Source organism: Ambystoma mexicanum, chromosome 4p, assembly GCF_040938575.1.
Source record: "Ambystoma mexicanum isolate Mex_15411 chromosome 4p, UKY_AmexF1_1, whole genome shotgun sequence".
Taxonomy (NCBI): Eukaryota; Metazoa; Chordata; class Amphibia; order Caudata; family Ambystomatidae; genus Ambystoma; species Ambystoma mexicanum.
This window is the reverse complement of record NC_090927.1, coordinates 1,257,186,104-1,257,204,000: the sequence shown is the minus strand read 5'-3', so window position 1 is coordinate 1,257,204,000 and position 17,897 is coordinate 1,257,186,104. Positions and strand designations below refer to the sequence as shown.

The 17,897-nt window shown below is 48.0% G+C and overlaps 1 protein-coding gene across 2 annotated transcripts in view; it reads right to left on the bottom strand.

Moving 5' to 3' along the window:
• Positions 1-17,897, bottom strand: part of NUP133 (nucleoporin 133) — a 1,444,728-nt gene that overhangs the window by 479,866 nt on the left and 946,965 nt on the right. For both annotated transcript variants that reach the window (XM_069606929.1, XM_069606930.1), the window contains one exon: positions 14,361-14,519. In XM_069606929.1, coding sequence (XP_069463030.1) covers positions 14,361-14,519 — 159 coding nt within the window. The remainder of the gene's footprint in view (positions 1-14,360; positions 14,520-17,897) is intronic.

Below are 17,897 nucleotides of genomic sequence, written 5' to 3'. Positions count from 1 at the left end.
ATTTGGGCAATCCTATATCTTGTAATGTTTCCTGTATCTCTTGACCCATCTCTTCCCCCGTGTCCCTGTAAAGACTTTTACAGAATCTCAGGAACTCCTCATTGACTCCCTCTTAGGTGTCCCAGGTCTGGCCTTCTTCCTCTCTAATCTCCCTGACCACTGTCGTGGTGTTTCATTTTTGTATAACCAAGCCAGCAGCCTGCCCGGTTTGTCTCCCCCCGCATGTTGCCTTTCGATGTATTTTTTATAGCTCAGTTTACATAATCTGTCCCAGTGCTCTCTGCTAGTTTGTTGCAACAGCTTCACCCGTTCATCATCCTCCTGTGAGGTGCCCTCCCTCTGCATTATTCTTTCCAGCTCCTTCTCCGTTTCCTGTAGCTCCCGCTCTATGCTCCCTTGGAGCCCTCTGAATTTAGATATGGCTGCGCCCCGTACTTCCACTTTGAACACCTCCCATAAGGTTCCTTCCCGACTATACACTCCCCGTGTTAATGCCGAAATACTCGATAATCACCTCCCTTAAGTCCTCATGGAATCCCCGAGTCCTGCAGGGCCTCAGCTCTGAGCTTCCACGTCAGGATTCTCGCTCTTGGGGGCTGGTGTCTCCACTCCAAGACCAAGGGGAAGTGCTCCGAGAGCACTCTGGCCTTGTATCCCGAGCCTATCATTTCTCCTATCAACTCCGAGGCAACAAACATGTAATCCAGCCTCGTGTGCAGATTGTGTGGGGCCGCGTAGTGGGAGTACTGCCTATCTGCTGGGTGTAGCTGTCTCCAGATATCTTCCAGTTCAAAGCCTCTCAGCAGGGCCTATAATGCTCTTGCAGCCGGGGTGGGTCTATCTAGTTTACCATCTGACCTATCCATTTTGGGGTTTAATGTACAGTTAAAGTCCCCTCCCCATATGATCACGCCGCCCAGTAGGAGGCCAATTTTGCCATATACGGCCCTAAAGTAGGCCGCTGTGTCCTGGTTAGGGACGTATAAGTTTATAATGCTCACTTCCCTGTTTTCCAGCATCCCCCGCACCACTATCATTCTGCCCTCTGGGTCTATTGGGGTCTGAAGCAGCTAAAATGGTACATGAGGTGCCACCCACGTGACAACTCCCCTCGCATAAACTGAGTATGTGGCTCCTGTGGTGGTCCCTCTCCACTTTCTCTTAACCACCTCCAACTTCTCCCTAGTAAGGTGGGTTTCCTGTAGTAATGCTATGTCAATTTTCAGCCTTCTCAGATACATCATTACTTTATTTCTCTTCAAATAGCTGTTGAGGCCTCGCACGTTCCAGGTCCCCATTCTAAGGCTACTCGTAGCCATCCGTGGTTTGTACCTCCTCCTCTCGCAGGTTTCCCCTCCAGTCTGGTTTGACATAAAATTGGGCTCATACCCCTCCCCCTTCCAACACAAACTCCCCAACTAACCCCCTTCCCCTCCCTGCTCAACTATAAACCACTGCACACAACCCTTTCCCTCCCCCCACCCTACTCAACCCCAACTGGTGCCGAGCTCCATCCCTGGATCTCAGGCTCCCCCGCTTTTGGTCCTGCCTCAGGATGACGAGATCATGAACCCGGCAGGGTGTCACCGGTCTACCGGTGACCTAACTAATCTATTTGTGGGGGTGTGAGGGCTGGTTCCGTTAGGCTCCTACACCTTTCACTAAGTTCCCGTGCTCAAGGATCATATATATATATATATATATATATATATATATATATATATATATATATATATATATATATATATATACATAGACCTAGTGGCACACCTCCCAACAAGCTGTATCCTGTCCTATATTCAAGTCCCAATGTCTTAGACTGCGACGCCCTGGGTGCAACGATCACATGTTGCTTATCTGCACCATCTTCCTTCTGGATTCCCGATTCCTGGGGGCAGCTCTGCGTGTCCAGCCATTCTGTAGCATCCTCCGGGGTATCAAAAAACAATTTTCTATTCTTGTGGAACACTTTCAGTTTTGCCGGGTAGATCAGCATATACCTGTAGCCTGCTTCCCGCAATCTTCTCTTCACTGCCCCAAAGTTCATGCGTCGGCGTTGCACCTGCAGGGTGTAATCCGGGTATGCCGTTATGTTTGCCGACGCCCTTTGTATCGTTCCACCCTTCCAGAAGTGCTCAAGGATTTTTTCCCGGTCTCGATAGTTCAGGATCTTGGCTATCACCGGCCTGGGAGGGGCTCCCGGTGGTGGCTTCCTCATCAGGGCCCTGTGCGCCCGTTCCACAGCGAACCCCTGGGTCAGCACTCCTCCGGTTATCTCCTGCAGCAGCATTGATTAGATGTACTCCATGGGGTTGGGTCCCTCAGCTCCTTCAGGAAATCCTACGATACGTATATTGTTCCTCCGGGCACGTCCTTCCGCCTCCTCCGCCCTGCTTTCCAGGTTGCCCACGCGTTGTTCTAGGGCATGGAGCTCGGATTCGTGGGCTGCACACGCGGCTGTTTCGGGCCCACTTCTTTCTCTAGGTCACCTGTACGTTCTGCCAGTGCTCTGACATCTTGCCGGAGGAGATTCACCTCCTCTTGTACTGCCCCGACTTTGAGCTCCAGTGCCGCTTTCAGTTGGTTCATGGCCAATCCCAGTTTGGTTTCCCAAGCCACTTTCAAGTCAGCAATTGCAGCAAGGATCTCCTGGTCTTTGCCCGTGGCGTCTGTGCTCCCGGTGGGGGTTCTGTCCTTGCTCCTGGCCCCTTCTACCCCTGGCGATGTTCTAGCATATTTGTTGAGCGTGGGTTGCTTGTCATTCGCTCTAGGCAGTTTGTTGGCCATCTTGATGTTGTCAAGCTTGTGTGTGCGAGCCCCACAGCATGTGGTCTCTGGCCTCCGTTGAATTAGACCCCGGCTAGTAGTGGGGCCCGGGCGGACTATATTAGGAGTTTTCTTGAGCTGCTGAATCTACTCCTGGAGTGGGTTGTATCCTCCCACGTGATTGTGCTCGGGCAATTCTTTTTCCACCCAGTCTGTGTGCCCCAGCTCCCGCTGATCCAGGTCAGTGGGCACACACCCCAGTGCCTATGAGTTTTCCCGGGTGCAATTGCTGGCCCAGCGTGTTTTAGCAGTGAGCCCCGCCGGGTCACAGGTGCAGCCTGGTCGTGGGTGGTATTTTGCAGAGTTCACCGCAAGGCGCACCTCACTCTGCCCCACTTTCCACCTCCTGCATAGGCCAGGGGGTGTCTCATTCCCTCGGCCTCTGTGTCCACTGCTCGCAGCCCTTAGTCATGAGGGACACGTTGCCAGTCCCTCGATACCTTCCACCTCCAGCCCACGCCTCGGTTATGGGCGCGTTACCAGTGTCTCCACGTTTCCCCAACGCTGCTCCTGGTCCTTCTCGTGGGGCTGGTCACCTTTCCTTGTGTGGCCCACAGTACGTGTGCCTCCTATTATAGTCTATGCTTGTACACGCTTACCGTAGCTTCCAGGCGAGCGACCGTTGCATTTTCCATTTGTATACACGTCTGTGTTCGGATGCCTTGTGCCTCGATTCAATGGCCTTAGATACATATGTATCTGCTACTGCCCGTTCCTTCTGGCAGTTGCGCGTCCTTTTACGGCAGTTCGCTCGCGCAAGAGCCTGTGTTGTCGGAGACAATGTATCAATCCGATCAGGCTCGGCGCGTTCCTTCCTCCTTCCGATCGCCCCTTTGCTGCAGGCAATCTCCGTGCCCGACTTACGCTGGCTCCGCGGTTCATGGGGTTGCAGCCTCGCACAGCAGTACCTGCCTCGAGCCCCGGTCAGGGTGCCGGGCTCTCCTCTTATTCCGCTATCTTGGCCTTTGTCCGATCCGCTCCAGGCCCCTTCGCCTTTAGTCTTCGGGAAGTCCAGTGGTCCGTGCTCGGACCAGTCACGCCTTTGTTCTCCCGGCTCGTCAAATGGCGGCCATTTTCCTTTGTTTGCCTAAAGCTCATACCAAACTTAAACAGGCTCCGACAGCGTTATTTCGTCGGACCGTGTCTCGTTACCCCCATGCGTGCTCCACAGCTTCCCCTGCACGGACCTCTGCATTTTGGGCCATATGAATCATTTGTTGCACGGTGTTTCTTCAGGATTCTATGCGGATCTTCAGGAGCTCTAGCTGGACGCATCCTCCTACATGGCTTCTTAGCCACGCCCCCCCAAAGCCGTGATAGCATTTGATTTCAGAAAGATGGGGGCAATTTTTCTCAGAGGCGACCTTACCTTCAGTTTTTGCTTATGCAACAGAAAGATTGGGGCTATCTTTCTTATGAGTTCTGGAAACTCCGTCTGACTTCCCACCGTTGTCTTTGAGTCAAGGGTTCCAATTTTAACCTCTTGTTTTTTTTCTTGCTTTTGCCCCTATTGGGATTACAGCCTTTAATCTTCTCCTTATCCGTTAAGTCAGCATTCAGGGCTTTTAAGTTTTTTATGACTGATTAGTACAATTCGCTCATTTCTTTTTCCTTGTACTTCGACTAGACTTCAAAAATGTCTTGGACTGATAGATCCTTTTGAAGTCTGTTAGTTCTCTTCCTCCGCTTCCTAGTTTTCCCATTTGTTTTCCTTTATCGTTTTCGGCCCTGCTCTTTTGGGGCTAATACTACTTTTGAGGTATCAATTTCCCTTGCGGCTTTGGGAAACTCCTCCTGCTCCACAATTTGCGCCAGGCGTATAAATTCCTCCATTATGGAGGCAGATAAAGGTGCATCATATGTAGTTCCGTCTTGTGAGGTAGAAAGCGAAGGTTGTATACCCTGATTACAGTTATTTTGTATACAATGACAAATACCATTGCCCACCTTCACGTTCAGAGGCGCCAGTTCCTCTTTTGCCCCAGCCCATTGATTCGTGAGCACAGATCATTTTTCCATTACTAACGAGGATGAGTTTGCGGATCTCAATACCAATTCAGACTTTAGTCGTTCACTGCTGATTGGAGAGCTACCATTGACAACTCATTTGATTCCAAATGCTTTGTTATTTCTAGCAGGAACCCCGATTGTTGCTAAACCTCTGAACTCAAATGTTCAAAAATCTTAAGAAGTGAGCTTAGCACGAAATTTAAAGCCACAATCGTAGGGGGACCCAAATCCTGAGCACCCCCAGCCACCAGAGAAACCAGCCTGGAGGGGCATCAGTGATAACAGACGGGGTGGGGGTTTTGGATTGCAAGTCAAGGACCGGATCGATATCCTCCCACAAGGCTGGGAAAGAATTTAACTCATATGAGGCATCCACCGCCAAAGGTGTAGACCCTGCTTCCAATTCTTCTAGGATAATGATGCATTATCTCTAGGCCCATTTAAAGACTCTCCAGCAGGGCCGAGCCCTCCCTGCTGCTTAAGATGTTGGGCCTTACATGCTTTCATACCCTCCCCACCTGTAGCCACTGAGAAATGTTCAGAAATTGCAGTTTCATTGTTGTTGCAGTCAGCGTATAATTGAGATTTGAAGAAAAGTTGTCTCTTAGTAGTTGGTTAATCAGGGTGGATTTGCTGATCGCTTTTGTTAATACTGTGCAGGTTTCGCCCAAACCAGAGCTATTAGGTCTCTGTGAGTCTTTAGGGAAAATGCTCAGCGGTGGGTATAGACTACCACCGCCCGTTTTATAGGGACAGAGAGGGGATCTTCCTGACCTAGTCAGGCTAAGCTCATTTGATAGTCCCTCCTGTATATCCATAGAACAACGCACCTCTCCAGATGCTGTACTTCTCAAATTATACACTTTTGACATAGTGTATAAGAGTAACAAAACTGCTTTGTCGCCAATTTGAGTGATTTCTGTATCAACGATGGGAATTTCCAACACTTGTTTTAGTATGCAGACAGACGTGGCGAGCGAGTCAAAGGCACTCGGGCCCGCAGTCCTCGCTCAGCCGCCGTTACTTTCTTTGATGTTTCTTTCTAGTGAAAGAAAAAAGCACACCCCTCAATATACTGATTAAATGTGCAATCCGTGCCCCAACAACAGGTAAAACAATAGAGTAAAGCAAAAGAAACACAGTACTGTTCTATTTACCCATGGATTGGGAAATGCAATTTCAGTATAGAAAAGAAAAGGAGAAGGAGGGGGGGGGAAGTTAGAGTTTGTGAACAGCATTTTTAGTTCACCTATGTTCGAATATTCCGATATTTTTACTACCTTATCCTGTGGCTCGCAACCGCTGCTCACCACTCCTGCTCTCACCCTTCAACAGTAACCACAAGAGGAGCGGCATAAGGGAGCTTGAGCGTGAGAGAGAAAAAGAGACCACAGCCACGGGTCAAGTCGCTCGAGGCTCAGGGCAGCACCGCTTGGCTCAGGTCGGCATGGCTCCCACGGTCACAGAAGGGATCACGAACAGAATCAGAATCACGAATATGACCGCCGCCGATCCCGCAGTCGCACTCGCAGTCTCACTGAGCTCAGAGGTGCATCTGCCTGCATACATCTTTCCAGTTAGATGAAAGGACCCTCAAGTTTCACTCACAGGATCGTCAAGCTGCACCAGTGTTAGACCAGCCGCTTCCGACAATCAACCAGGAATACATACCATCATGCACAATTAACGGCACTAGTGTGTCCAAGGCAGTATAAGACCTTGAAAAAGCATAAGGTGTAATGCACTGAAATTCCACTGCAGGGTAGGTTGGGAGGGTCGATGAGAAATAAGTCGGAGGAACATCCAATCCAAAGAACATTACCTAGGGCAAGTAGCTTTAATTCGAATGGATTGTGTTCTCCCACATATTCCTCATCGTTTGATAGACGCAGTGTTAGTTTTGTAGGAGGGAGTACGAATTTTAGATGTGAATTTAAGAATTGGTATGGACAGCATGTAAAACTGCCTTACCAAATCCTCGTTCCTGACTTGAGGACGAGTCCAGACAGTAATATTTTGGAAAAGTGTGAATGGAAGACCATCTGGCCGCCGCACAACTATCATGCATCGGCATCCCTCTCTGTAAAGCAGAAGATGTTGCCATGCCCCTTGTGTAATGTGCCCTGAAGCTTTCTGGGGGATCTTTCTCAGCCAATCGGTAGCATTACATAATGCACAATATGATCCATCTAGACAAAGTTTGTTTCATAACAGATAGTCCCAACTTGTGACCCGTGTATCCAACAAAAAGTTTGTAATTCTGACGTAACTTAGTCATCCTGCAAATGTAAAAGCTAAGTGCACGTCTTGGATTAAGCAAATGCAGTCTCTCCTCATCCTTGCAAGGATGTGGAGGTGGGTAAAAAGATGGTAGCCCAATTTTCTGGGATAAAAAAGTCTGATTCAACATTCGGTAGAAAAGCTCGTTTGACTTTAACTCACGCTCTCAGATCTGACCAAACGTTCAACAAATTCAGAAAGAACACAATAAAATGGCTCATTGAGAATTCTATGTAACCCTCACTCTCCCTACACACCCACCACATGTACTATGCCTTTGCTATCTTGTAAACGTCAGCTATATGATGACCTGCTGTCTGCATACCGTTTTGTATATGTACTTTACTGCCTTACCTTCACCCTTGGAGCTAAGAGAATTGCCTTTACCATGCTCCGCACAGTTACAACCTCTGTAAACACTTTGTATCTGTACTTTACTGCCGTACCTTCACCCTGTGGAGCTAAGAAAACTAGTTTTTTTCCATGCTCTGTATATTGTAACTTCTGTAACCAAGTTGTAAGCCCTCTTGTCAAATGCACCCTGCTACCTCAGGGTCCGGTGCGCACAATAAATAAACAAACAACACACTTTAAGTAGAGAAAATAGTATATGGAGGCTTACAAGATAAGGCCCGAGGGCTGATGTTAATGCAACTAATAGGATGGTTTTAAAGGTCAACAGCCTTACAGGACTTTAATGAAGTAACTCGAAAGGGGAGTCCACAAGGAATTTTCGTACAAGATTGTGGTCCCAAATCGGACCTTGAAATGGAGATGGAGGGAACACGTTATTGAGTCCCTTTGCGAATTGTATTATTAATGGCATCTTGAAGTAGGATAAATCTTCTGACGTGCACTCGAAGATTGAAAGTGCTGCAAAGTATCCTTTAATGGTCCCAATCTGGAGCCCTAGATTTGTCAAAAGTAACAAAAAAATGATAATGCCATAGGTGTACTACATTGAAAAGGGTCCACATCCTTTCCCTGCACCAGCTACAGAATGTATTCCAGCGACAGCGGTACAATGGTTTAGTTGCTGGCCTTCTGGCCTTCGCCATTACGTCATCCGGGAGGTCCCAATCCTTGCATCTCAATCTCTGAGAAACCTTGTGTGAAGGTTGAGTGTCCTGACCTCTGATTGGAGAACCTGACCCTCCTTTTGGGAGAGAAAGGCCTCTCTTTGTGGAAGACGTACTGGAGGGCAGATGGACATGTCCAGAAGGTCAGGTTATCACGTCCTCCTGGCCCAATCCAGAGCAATTTAGATCATGGATTTCCCAAACATTCTCAACCACCTGATACGCGAGTGAGGAATGAGGGGGGGACTGGAGGAACCGCGTACTAAATCCCAGTCCACTACGAACGCATCCCGTAGAGCTCCCCTTGGGGGAAATTCCCTGGAGCAGAACAGTTTGAACTTCTGTTTGACAATGGTCGCGAATAGATCTACTTGAGGGGTTCCCCAAAGGGAGAAGATCTCTTGAAGGACTTGCTAAGCTAGTTCCCACTCTTGGGAGACTTTGCTCTGCCTGTTCAGAGTGTTGGCCAGGCGGAGAACAAGGCTGTTCTCTCTGGCTAGGTTAACTGCTGGCAGGGCGTTTCCTTCTTGAAGTGCCCACAAACAGGGCTCCATTGCCTCTCTGCACAGTGGTGCTGACCCTACTACACCTCTTTTGTTGAGGTAGTACAAGGCCGCTGTGCTGTCCATCATTATCAGGACATTCTTTCCCTGTACAGAGAGCAGAAAGGCTTTCAGCGGTAGTCTGATTGTCCTCAGCTCCAAAAGGTTGATTTGTAGTTTGGACATCCGTAACTACTATTACCATGGTTGCCAAAAAGGTTTCCCTTTCAGTATGTTGTTCTTGCAGGTCCACCATAGGAGATCCTGTGCGAATCTGCATGGAACTGGGACCACTGTGTCCTGAGGGCCCGTTGTAGGGATCTCATTCTCAGGCAAGCCTCTCGAACCAGGAAAATGCAGTATGCCATGAGGCCGAGCAACATAAAAAAAGAAATATAAGGCCGGAAGAGGCGGGGCACTCTGGAATTTGAAGACCATCTGCAGGTTGAGCCCTCACCTCGGGTGGCGAGGCTTTCCCCAAGGACGCATCCAGGACTGCTCCGATTAATTGGAGCCTTTGACACAGAATCATATGGGATTTCTTGAAATTGAGTGAGAAGCCCAGTCTGTGGAGAGTGGAAGGTTATGCGGAGAAGGAGCCCTGATAAGCCAATCGTCGAGGTAGGGGTAGACGTGAATCCCCCGTTCTTAGACTCGTTGCCACCACCACCATCAACTTGGTGAAAACCCTTGGGCGGAGGTCAGCCCGAATGGCAGAACTCTAAACTTATAATAAGAACCACCAATGGCGAACCTCAGGTACTTTCGGTGCGTTTGATGACTAGGCGCATGAAAGTAAGCATCCTGAAGGTCAAATGACACCATCCAATCCTGAAGCTGAGGCTTGAAGGATCTGAGAAAGGGTAACCATCTTGAACTTGGCCTTCCTGAGGAACTTGTTCATCCATTTTAAGTCCAATCCTCTGTCCTTCTTAGGGATTAGGAAATAGGGAGAGTACAACCCTTTGTTCCTCTCTGTTACAAGTACTGGTTCTATAGCACCTTTCTCTAGCAGGCGTAACATTTCCTGCAAAAGGAACAGATCTTGAACTTTGAACGAGTGGCTCCCCAGTGGATGGCCACCGAGGCCTTTTTAGAAAGGGCAGGCAATAAACTTGGGCTACTGTTTCCAATGCCCACGTATCTGAAGTAAAACCCTGCCATTCTTGCAGATGCTGCGAGAGCCTGCCTCCCACCGGGGGCTTGTGGGTTAAGGCTTCAAAGGTTTTGAGATGGCTGAAGCAGCGGTATATGGTAAGGTAGCCCTTGCTTGGGCGGATTTAGCCCCCCCTCCCACGTCCACCATGAGGGAATCTTCTTTGGTCCCTTTGACTAGCCAGTCATATTGCTCTTACAACTGAGGAGTAGTAGTGAAAGGACCTACCCCTCCAAGATGATCCAGTGGAGTGGGATGGCTGTGGCTGATAGCAGCACCAAGGGATTTAGCTGCCGCCTTCGAGGTTTGCAGCTTCTGTAGGCTTTCGTCAGCCTTGCTGCCAAACAGCAGAGTGCCGTCAAAGGGCATGTTGAGGAGTCTAGACTGCACGTCCGGTCTCGGGAGCAATGTGCTCGCCTTGGAAGCAAGACGCCACGGAGAAACACAGGTTCGATCCCCGGGTCTGCGCTTAGAAACCTTTGGGTATTAAGCACGTTATAAATAACCAATTACAATTACTTCCTCAACCACGCAAACCTGTGCATCTCGGTGATCGTCGCCATGGCTCTACTGATGCGGTCAGAAGAGTCCAGTCCTGATTATAGAGATTCGCACATAGCCTCCTTTCCGTCTCTTACAATATTCAGGAAGCCGTCTCTTTCTTCCCCTTCGGGACTATGCTCAGTCTCCATGGCTATACAGTCCCAAAGGTGAATGTAAATTTGGCTAAAGCGCTAGTGGCATTTGCAGACTTAAGAGCCATGCTCCCGGGAGAAAACACTTTCTTAGCCCAAGCATCAAAGCGCTTATCACCCCTGTCTGGTGGAATGGTTGGATAAGCCGCTTGTTTAGAAGTAGAAGTTGACGCCTGAACCACCAGGCTCTCTGGCGTAGGATGCATTGACAAATATTCAGGATCGGCAATGGACGGTCTGTATTTCTTGGTGAGGTTTTTATTCACTGCTCGACTAGATTCGGGAGCCTCCCAGTTTGCCTTTACCCTTTTTTATAGGGCAATATGGAAGTGAAGAACAGGATCCTTCTCAGGTCCTTTATCTAATATATCCGTCAAGTCATCTTGTTCGAATAGGGGCGAGGGTCTGCTGCATCCTAAAAAGTCTATTACATTAGTCATAAGCTGCCTATAAGAGGCATCTGTGTGGTCTGCCGGGTCCGGTTTGCTAAATTCAAGTTAAGATGCCATGCCATGTCAATGCCACTTGCAGATTTTCATACAAGTCCTTTAACCTAGACTACTCAGAGATAAAGGCCTCTCGGACGTTAGGTGCACCAAATTATAAACCAAAAGGAGGAGTATCTGGATCTGAAGGCTCGTGTTCTTCATAAATAGAAGACAAAGATTTGAAAAAATCCTTTCTAGGTAAAGGTTTGTATGATTTTTCAACCTCCTTAGAGGTTTATGAAGACTTAATGGGAAAAGACATCGATGGCTTTGACGCCGATGATGTAGAAGGCTTTGGAAACAGTGGAGTCAATGGTTTAAACAGACATGGAGTCGACTGTTTCGATATCCTTGACGACGGAGCTCTCAAGGGTCTCAAACCCTGACTCGACGAAAAGTCGTAGAGTCGAGACCCCAATGGTTCTCGTGGGGTTTCAGGCTTACGTCCCGGGCTCAAGGGATTTTGCCTTAGCCCTCTCCTTGTTGGCTTTAACAGGTGCGACAGGAGCATGGCTTTTATCCTTCTCTTTCGTAGGCGTCCGGGGGCCTCCTTCTTGAAGATATTTAACATTTCCTGTCTGGATGACTCTCACTCAGCAGGAGATGACAATTTGGTTGGGCATGTAATACTCCTTTCAGGAGATGAGTCAGATGAGGAGGTGGAAGGTAATCTATGTTGCCTTTTCTTCATTTTCGTTGACGACGATTAAGAGTGGCAAGATCCACTCCTGGGGCAAGAGCGCTTTTTGGATTTTTTCATTCGAGGGGAGTCACCTCTTGTCTCCTCCGACTTTTCAAGGGGGATTTAGTAGAGGGCCTACCTGCAGCTAATTTCCCTTTTTGCTCTTTCAAAGCCTAACCAGTCAGACTAGCCGGAACCACAGTCTGACGTTCGATGCTGCACGCCAGGAACCACAGACACTCTAAGATCAGCGAGAGACATCTTAGCACAACAATCGTGGCATTTTTTTAACCTGTTCTTCTCGGTTGATGGTGTTGAAGATGAGGCCATAGTTATTCAAATATGTGACAGTTTACACTGGAACCAAAGCACAGCGTAATTTCCCGAAGCATCAGTTATCGCGGAAAAACGGAACTGAAGCTAACGGGCGCTTCGCATGCTTTATGTACCAGTGATGACGTCGACCTCGAGACGGAGGCACACGAGGGACATTGGGTCGACCGCATCGACACACAGCGCCCTGTACTGATTTATTTTTTTCCAAAGCAGCTAAACTGGAGAGGATATACATCTAAAGATAAGGAATACTTGGGAGGACACAATCCATTCAAAGTGTATATTCTTGGTTAACAGTCAACAGCTGATGTATTAATGTATTCTATATGCAACAACAATTACTATCAAAGCATGCATGAAGGAATGAAGAGAAACCTATTTGTGCTAAGCAGTTTTGTTAGCTGTTATAAACTTGTTTAAACAGCTTTTTTACATGGATTAATATGTATGTGTTTTGTGCAAAGGAGAAATGGTAAAATATTGAAATAAAACATGGCATTCCAGGAAAGAACCAGGAAGCAACCAAAAACATCTATTCTTAAGGTAGTCTGTAGTAGTAGTGTAGTTGACCAGAACCCAGACTGCTCACCACAGCAGCCCGGATCGCAAGAACCTCCAGAAGGTTAATAGGACTAAAGAAACCATCTATCAACAAGGGTACTAGATGCCAAAGCTACCAAAATGGTTCTCCTTGTTGAAGGTTTAATTCAACAGTCCACCAATGCCGAACCAAAGGCATCAGAGGTGGGACCTGTCGAGATCTTGAAGGTTGCCCCAAGGCTGAGCACAGTCATTCTGCAAGGACCACTGAAGAGACTTCATTCTTAAGGAACCAGAAAAAAACAATTCACGGTTTAAGACTGTCAAGCACCACTGTGCCACACACACAGGTCCCTGCATTCTTGACACATAGGCACCACCCACCAGACCACCAACCGGAAAGCATCTAATCATAAGCTCATGTACCTCACACCCAGTTCTACTCACTCGCGTGGCAAACAGATTCCCCTACAAACATACATCCATAGGCACACTCTACTGTTACCTGGTCCTGGTGCCCGTATCCTCGCTTGTGCGCTGGTTTACCTGGGAGTAGGGAATCGAAAGCCGGTATCTCCTGGGCGCTGCCATGTTTCTCAAACTGCGCGTGTGGGGTGGCCCGGCTTTCGGTATGTGTGCTGTTTTGATGGCATGTAAAGGTAGCCATTACAACTAAGGCTTCCAGCTTCCTTCTCAACATGCACGCATAAACGTCAAACCTCCAACTGGCATGCATTCACCCACACGCTCATGTACTTCACACCCAGCTACACGCACTCACGCAGTAAACAGATACACCTACAAACATACATAGGCACACTCTAACCTCCAGCACGTCCTGGTGCCTAAATCCTCAATTGCGTGCTGAATGAACCCTAAAGATGCAGAACACGTGTCTCCTGGCTCCCATGTTTCTCGGGCACCAATGCGCGGTGCCCAGGCTTCCACACATGTGCTGTTTGGATAGCATTTGGGTTGCCACGGTAACCCGTCAAAAAATCGGCTCGCCTTGCTTCTAATAACAAAAGGGTATTTAAACTTAAAGGTTCTTCTACTAAGTGTGTCTTAATGCGCTCAATTAGTGTACTTTGTTTTGCCAGTATTGCAGAGTCTTTAGGCTCTTTTCCTGCCGGAATCTGCCTTGTTCATGTTCTACCTCCCTTTGCGATTATTCCTCCTTCTTAGAGATCCCTTCCCTAGTCCTGCCCTGCAGTTTTCACCTTTCCTGCATCTTGCCCTGGCACTTTTCCTCATCAGACCAGCCATTTCTCATTCATGTACCTGCCTGGAATAACACCCTCTGGGCTCTGCCGTGCCAGCATACTTCATCTGTTCGGTGCACCTGCTGCATTGTTATAAGGCTTCCCCTGTCAGTGTTAGCACTGTCCTTGCATCACTTTAATATGGGGGAATCTTCCACATGGTGCAGGGAGTTGGATCAGCGACACCAGGTTCCTACACTTTCAGGCGATCATTGAGCCACATTACAGATCTAAAAAGAGAATCAGGTACGTAGCACAGGCACAACACCACTCATGACAAGAACCAAGAGTTCTGGCCTCTTGTAAAAAAAATAAAGGCTATGAAAGTTTGAATCCTGGGAGTAAACATTGGGAGGAAGGTTTTGGTTAAAGGTTTCAACACCATCACGCAACTACACATTGCACAATTTAGGAAGAAATGGACATACAAACTTAAACTGGTCTGGCATATCATTTAAGGTTACCTTTTCAAATTCTTGACTATTGATTTCATGGAGCCAGCTGAGGTGTTCGTGCGCCTGTAAGAAACTGGCAAGCTGTCCATGCTGGGAAATGGGTTGGGATAGGAGTTTCCCTCGCTTACCTTTCTCCAAATACCAGCGATAAAGGAAATCTGAAAAATTCTGTAAGTCACAAAACACATCTGTTAGAGCATCGTACTGACCCATTTAGAAAATCACAGTGGCAGAAACGTGGTTAAATCATCCATAACAATGATCGACCAATGTAAATGACTAGTGCTTGCATTTTCAAATATTCTGGAAAAGTGCAGGCACTGCTGCCAGATGCCAACTATTCACCCACCTATTCAAACAGTTTAGGGTTACTCACAACATACAGAAAGCAAATCAGTGGAGCAGAGACATATGCCAAGTGAATATCACTACTGCAATTTAAAAGCAAAAAGGCTACGGAGAGGAAATGCTGCATTCCAACGGGACCCAACACTTACCTTGAGATAGAGAGCAAAACAGAGAAAACAAGAGGAAAAAAAGAGCAAGAAAAGAACACCAAGATGAAAAAAAGTGACCCTCAGAGAAACTAAGAAATAAACGAGAGGGAGAAAGCGAGAGAGAAGTCTCACTATCAAAATGGATGATGTCCTCTATTACACACAGCAAAGCATTTACATTCTAATAGGATGGAGAATCTGTTGACTTCTTATAAGCAGCATGGTAATACAAATGTTCTCATTTGCCCACAAAAGTTCTACTTGGCCATATGCCACATGATCACTTTTATAGGCCTCTGCATTAGTTTTCGCTTATAATGAGTTCAGCAATGTTAATGTCCAGCAGCACAGCTAGTGTGGCAAAGCAACTAAAAACGGCACAAAGGGTAGCGTCTCTACTCAATTTCTTATCAGTAGGGGGCTGGGGTAAACACCTTTGGTGACTAGAGTTTCATCCACAGTTAAAAAACATGCCCATGTACTGGAACCAACTAAAGAAAACGTGCCAGAACAGTATAAACTATTCTGCATAAAGGGAATCTTAACAGAGGTACTGGGCACTTTATGAAAAACTGTCTATACACCGCAAGGAATTTAGATCCCAGCTCGCGGTTTATAATCCATCCAGAGTTACAGTGCTTGACTCAATTCCTTTCTTTTTTCAATTATATATTTATTCGTTTTCCAGGAAACCAATAACCCTCAAGAGTTGCACCATAAATGTATGTCAAAGAAAGAACATCCTTGCCGGCATGCAGGGATCGAAAATGGCATTTGTTCCCCAGGAGCAAAAAGCAGCTCCTTTGTATTGGGCATTAACCAGTTAGGCAGGAGGAACCAGGAGCTAGTACGTAGCGCGCAGCAAATCTAAGTTTGCGCTAGATGGAAACTAACTTTTGGTCCATTTTGTATTATCCAATATGCTCTATATGTCCCTTAGTTGTGTTCTTTATAAACATTCCCAAACACACACAGTTAATATCACGTAGCTAGGTTTGAATTGCACCATTTGCAACAGGAGTCAGAAGGTAGCTCCTGCTAGCTTTCAGTTTCAAGCTAACCAGGCTTTCCTTGGCTATAACTAAGAGCTAAATAGCTCCCAGCTATTTCAAAAGGAAGGCAGGCAGGCAGGCAAAGCATTCCAGCTTCTGGGACAGCAAGAAAGAGGGCAAGGGGAGGTAACAGTGAGGGAAGGAGGACTGGAGAGAAATAAAAGGAACATAGCACAATTAAGAAATTCAGCAGAATGAACAAGTTACTTACCTGTAACTGTTGTTCTCCAGCATGGGTCTGGCATGGATTCATATGCTCATGAATATTCACCGTCGTCAGGCCGAGAATCCTCGGTAAAGAAAAAATCAGTATCAGTTTTGTTTCTGATCTGTCTTTCTTAGTAGTAACCAATCACTGATCTCTGGGTCATACTGCCCCCAGCCAATGACTGCCCTCTCCCTAAGCCCCTCCCCTGGTAGCCATCCTCAGATTTGGTAGCACGTAAAGTGGCAGTATGACCAAGTGAAGAGCAGCAGAGGGGAAGGAGGGAGGGTTTGCATGTGAATCCATGCCAGACCCATGCTGGAGAACAACAGTTACAGGTAAGTAAGTTGTTCCTTCTCCAGGATGGGGTCTGGCATGGATTCACATGCTCATGAATATAAGAATACATAGTAGTATACACATGCACAACCACGGGAGGTGGCAACAGGCTCAACATTAAGCAATACAAAAAACTCAGCATTAAGCATCTCTTACCTCCTCACCAGGCTCACCTTAAGCGAACAGGTTGCGCAGCACTGCTTGGCCGACCCTGGACTCCTCCCTGGAGTCCCGAAAGATGCAGTAGAATCTTGTGAAGGTGTGCGTCGACCTCCACATAGCAGCCCTGCAGATGTCCAGCAGGGGCACACCAGACAGGAACGCCGTGGTAGCAGAGATCGCTCTGGTCGAATGGGCTATCGGATGCCCGGGCAGCAGTCGGTTTGCCAACCGGTGACAGTGCACGATACAGCCGGAGAGCCATCTGGAAATGGAAGCCTTCGAGAGAGCCTTCCCTTGATTCACAGGTCCAAAGTTCACAAAGCTGTGATGTCTTCCAAAAACTCTGTGTGTGGTCCACGTAGAACTTCAGCGCTCTAGCTACGTCCAGCGAGTGCAGAGTCCTCTCAGCCTGCGACGAAGGCGACGGGAAGAAAACTGGCAAAACCAAGGGCTCATTGAGGTGGAAGTCCGACGGCACCTTGGGCATAAAGGGGGGGTGCGTCCGCACCACCCTCGTGTCGTGAATAGTCAAGTATGCAGGCTTGCAAGATAGGGCCTGGATCTCTCCCACTCGTCGTGCGGAGGTGATGGCCTCGAGAAATGCTGTCTTCCACGACAGGAACTTCAACAGCGCTGAATGCATAGGCTCGAATGGGGCCCCCCATGAGCCTGGTCAGCTCCACGTTGAGGTCCCACGCCGGGGCAGGGGCCTTCACCGGCAGGAACGATCGGAATAGTCCCTTCATAAATTCCTTCACCAGGCGATGAGACCACAAGGACGCCCGTCCTGTAGTTCTGGTGTATCGGGAGATGGCAGCCAGATGCATCTTGATGGAGGCGTGAGCCAGTCCAGCTTTGGCCAGCGACAGTAGGTACGGCAATACTTGAGGGGCCGTAATCCGTAGAGGGTTAATCTTCTGTGCACGGCACCAGACAGAGAACCTCTTCCACTTATGTCCATAGCACTTGAGAGTTGAGGACGCTCTGGCTTTTGCAAGAACCTCTCTGCAGTCAGCCGGGATATCGTATCCTCCAAACTCGCAGGAGCCAAGCCTGCAAGTTCAGCGACTCCGGGTCATGATGAAGAATGGCACCTCCTTCTCTGGAGAGAAGATCCGCTCACGTCGCCAGCTTGATAGGTGGGGACGTTGACAAGTCCAGAAGGTCCGGGAACCAGATCTGTCTCGGCCAGGCCGGTGCGACGAGGATCATCCTGCACATGGACCTCTTGAGCTGGTTGATGAGACGGAGCAGCAACGGAGGGAACGCGTACAGGAACAGGCCGTGCCAA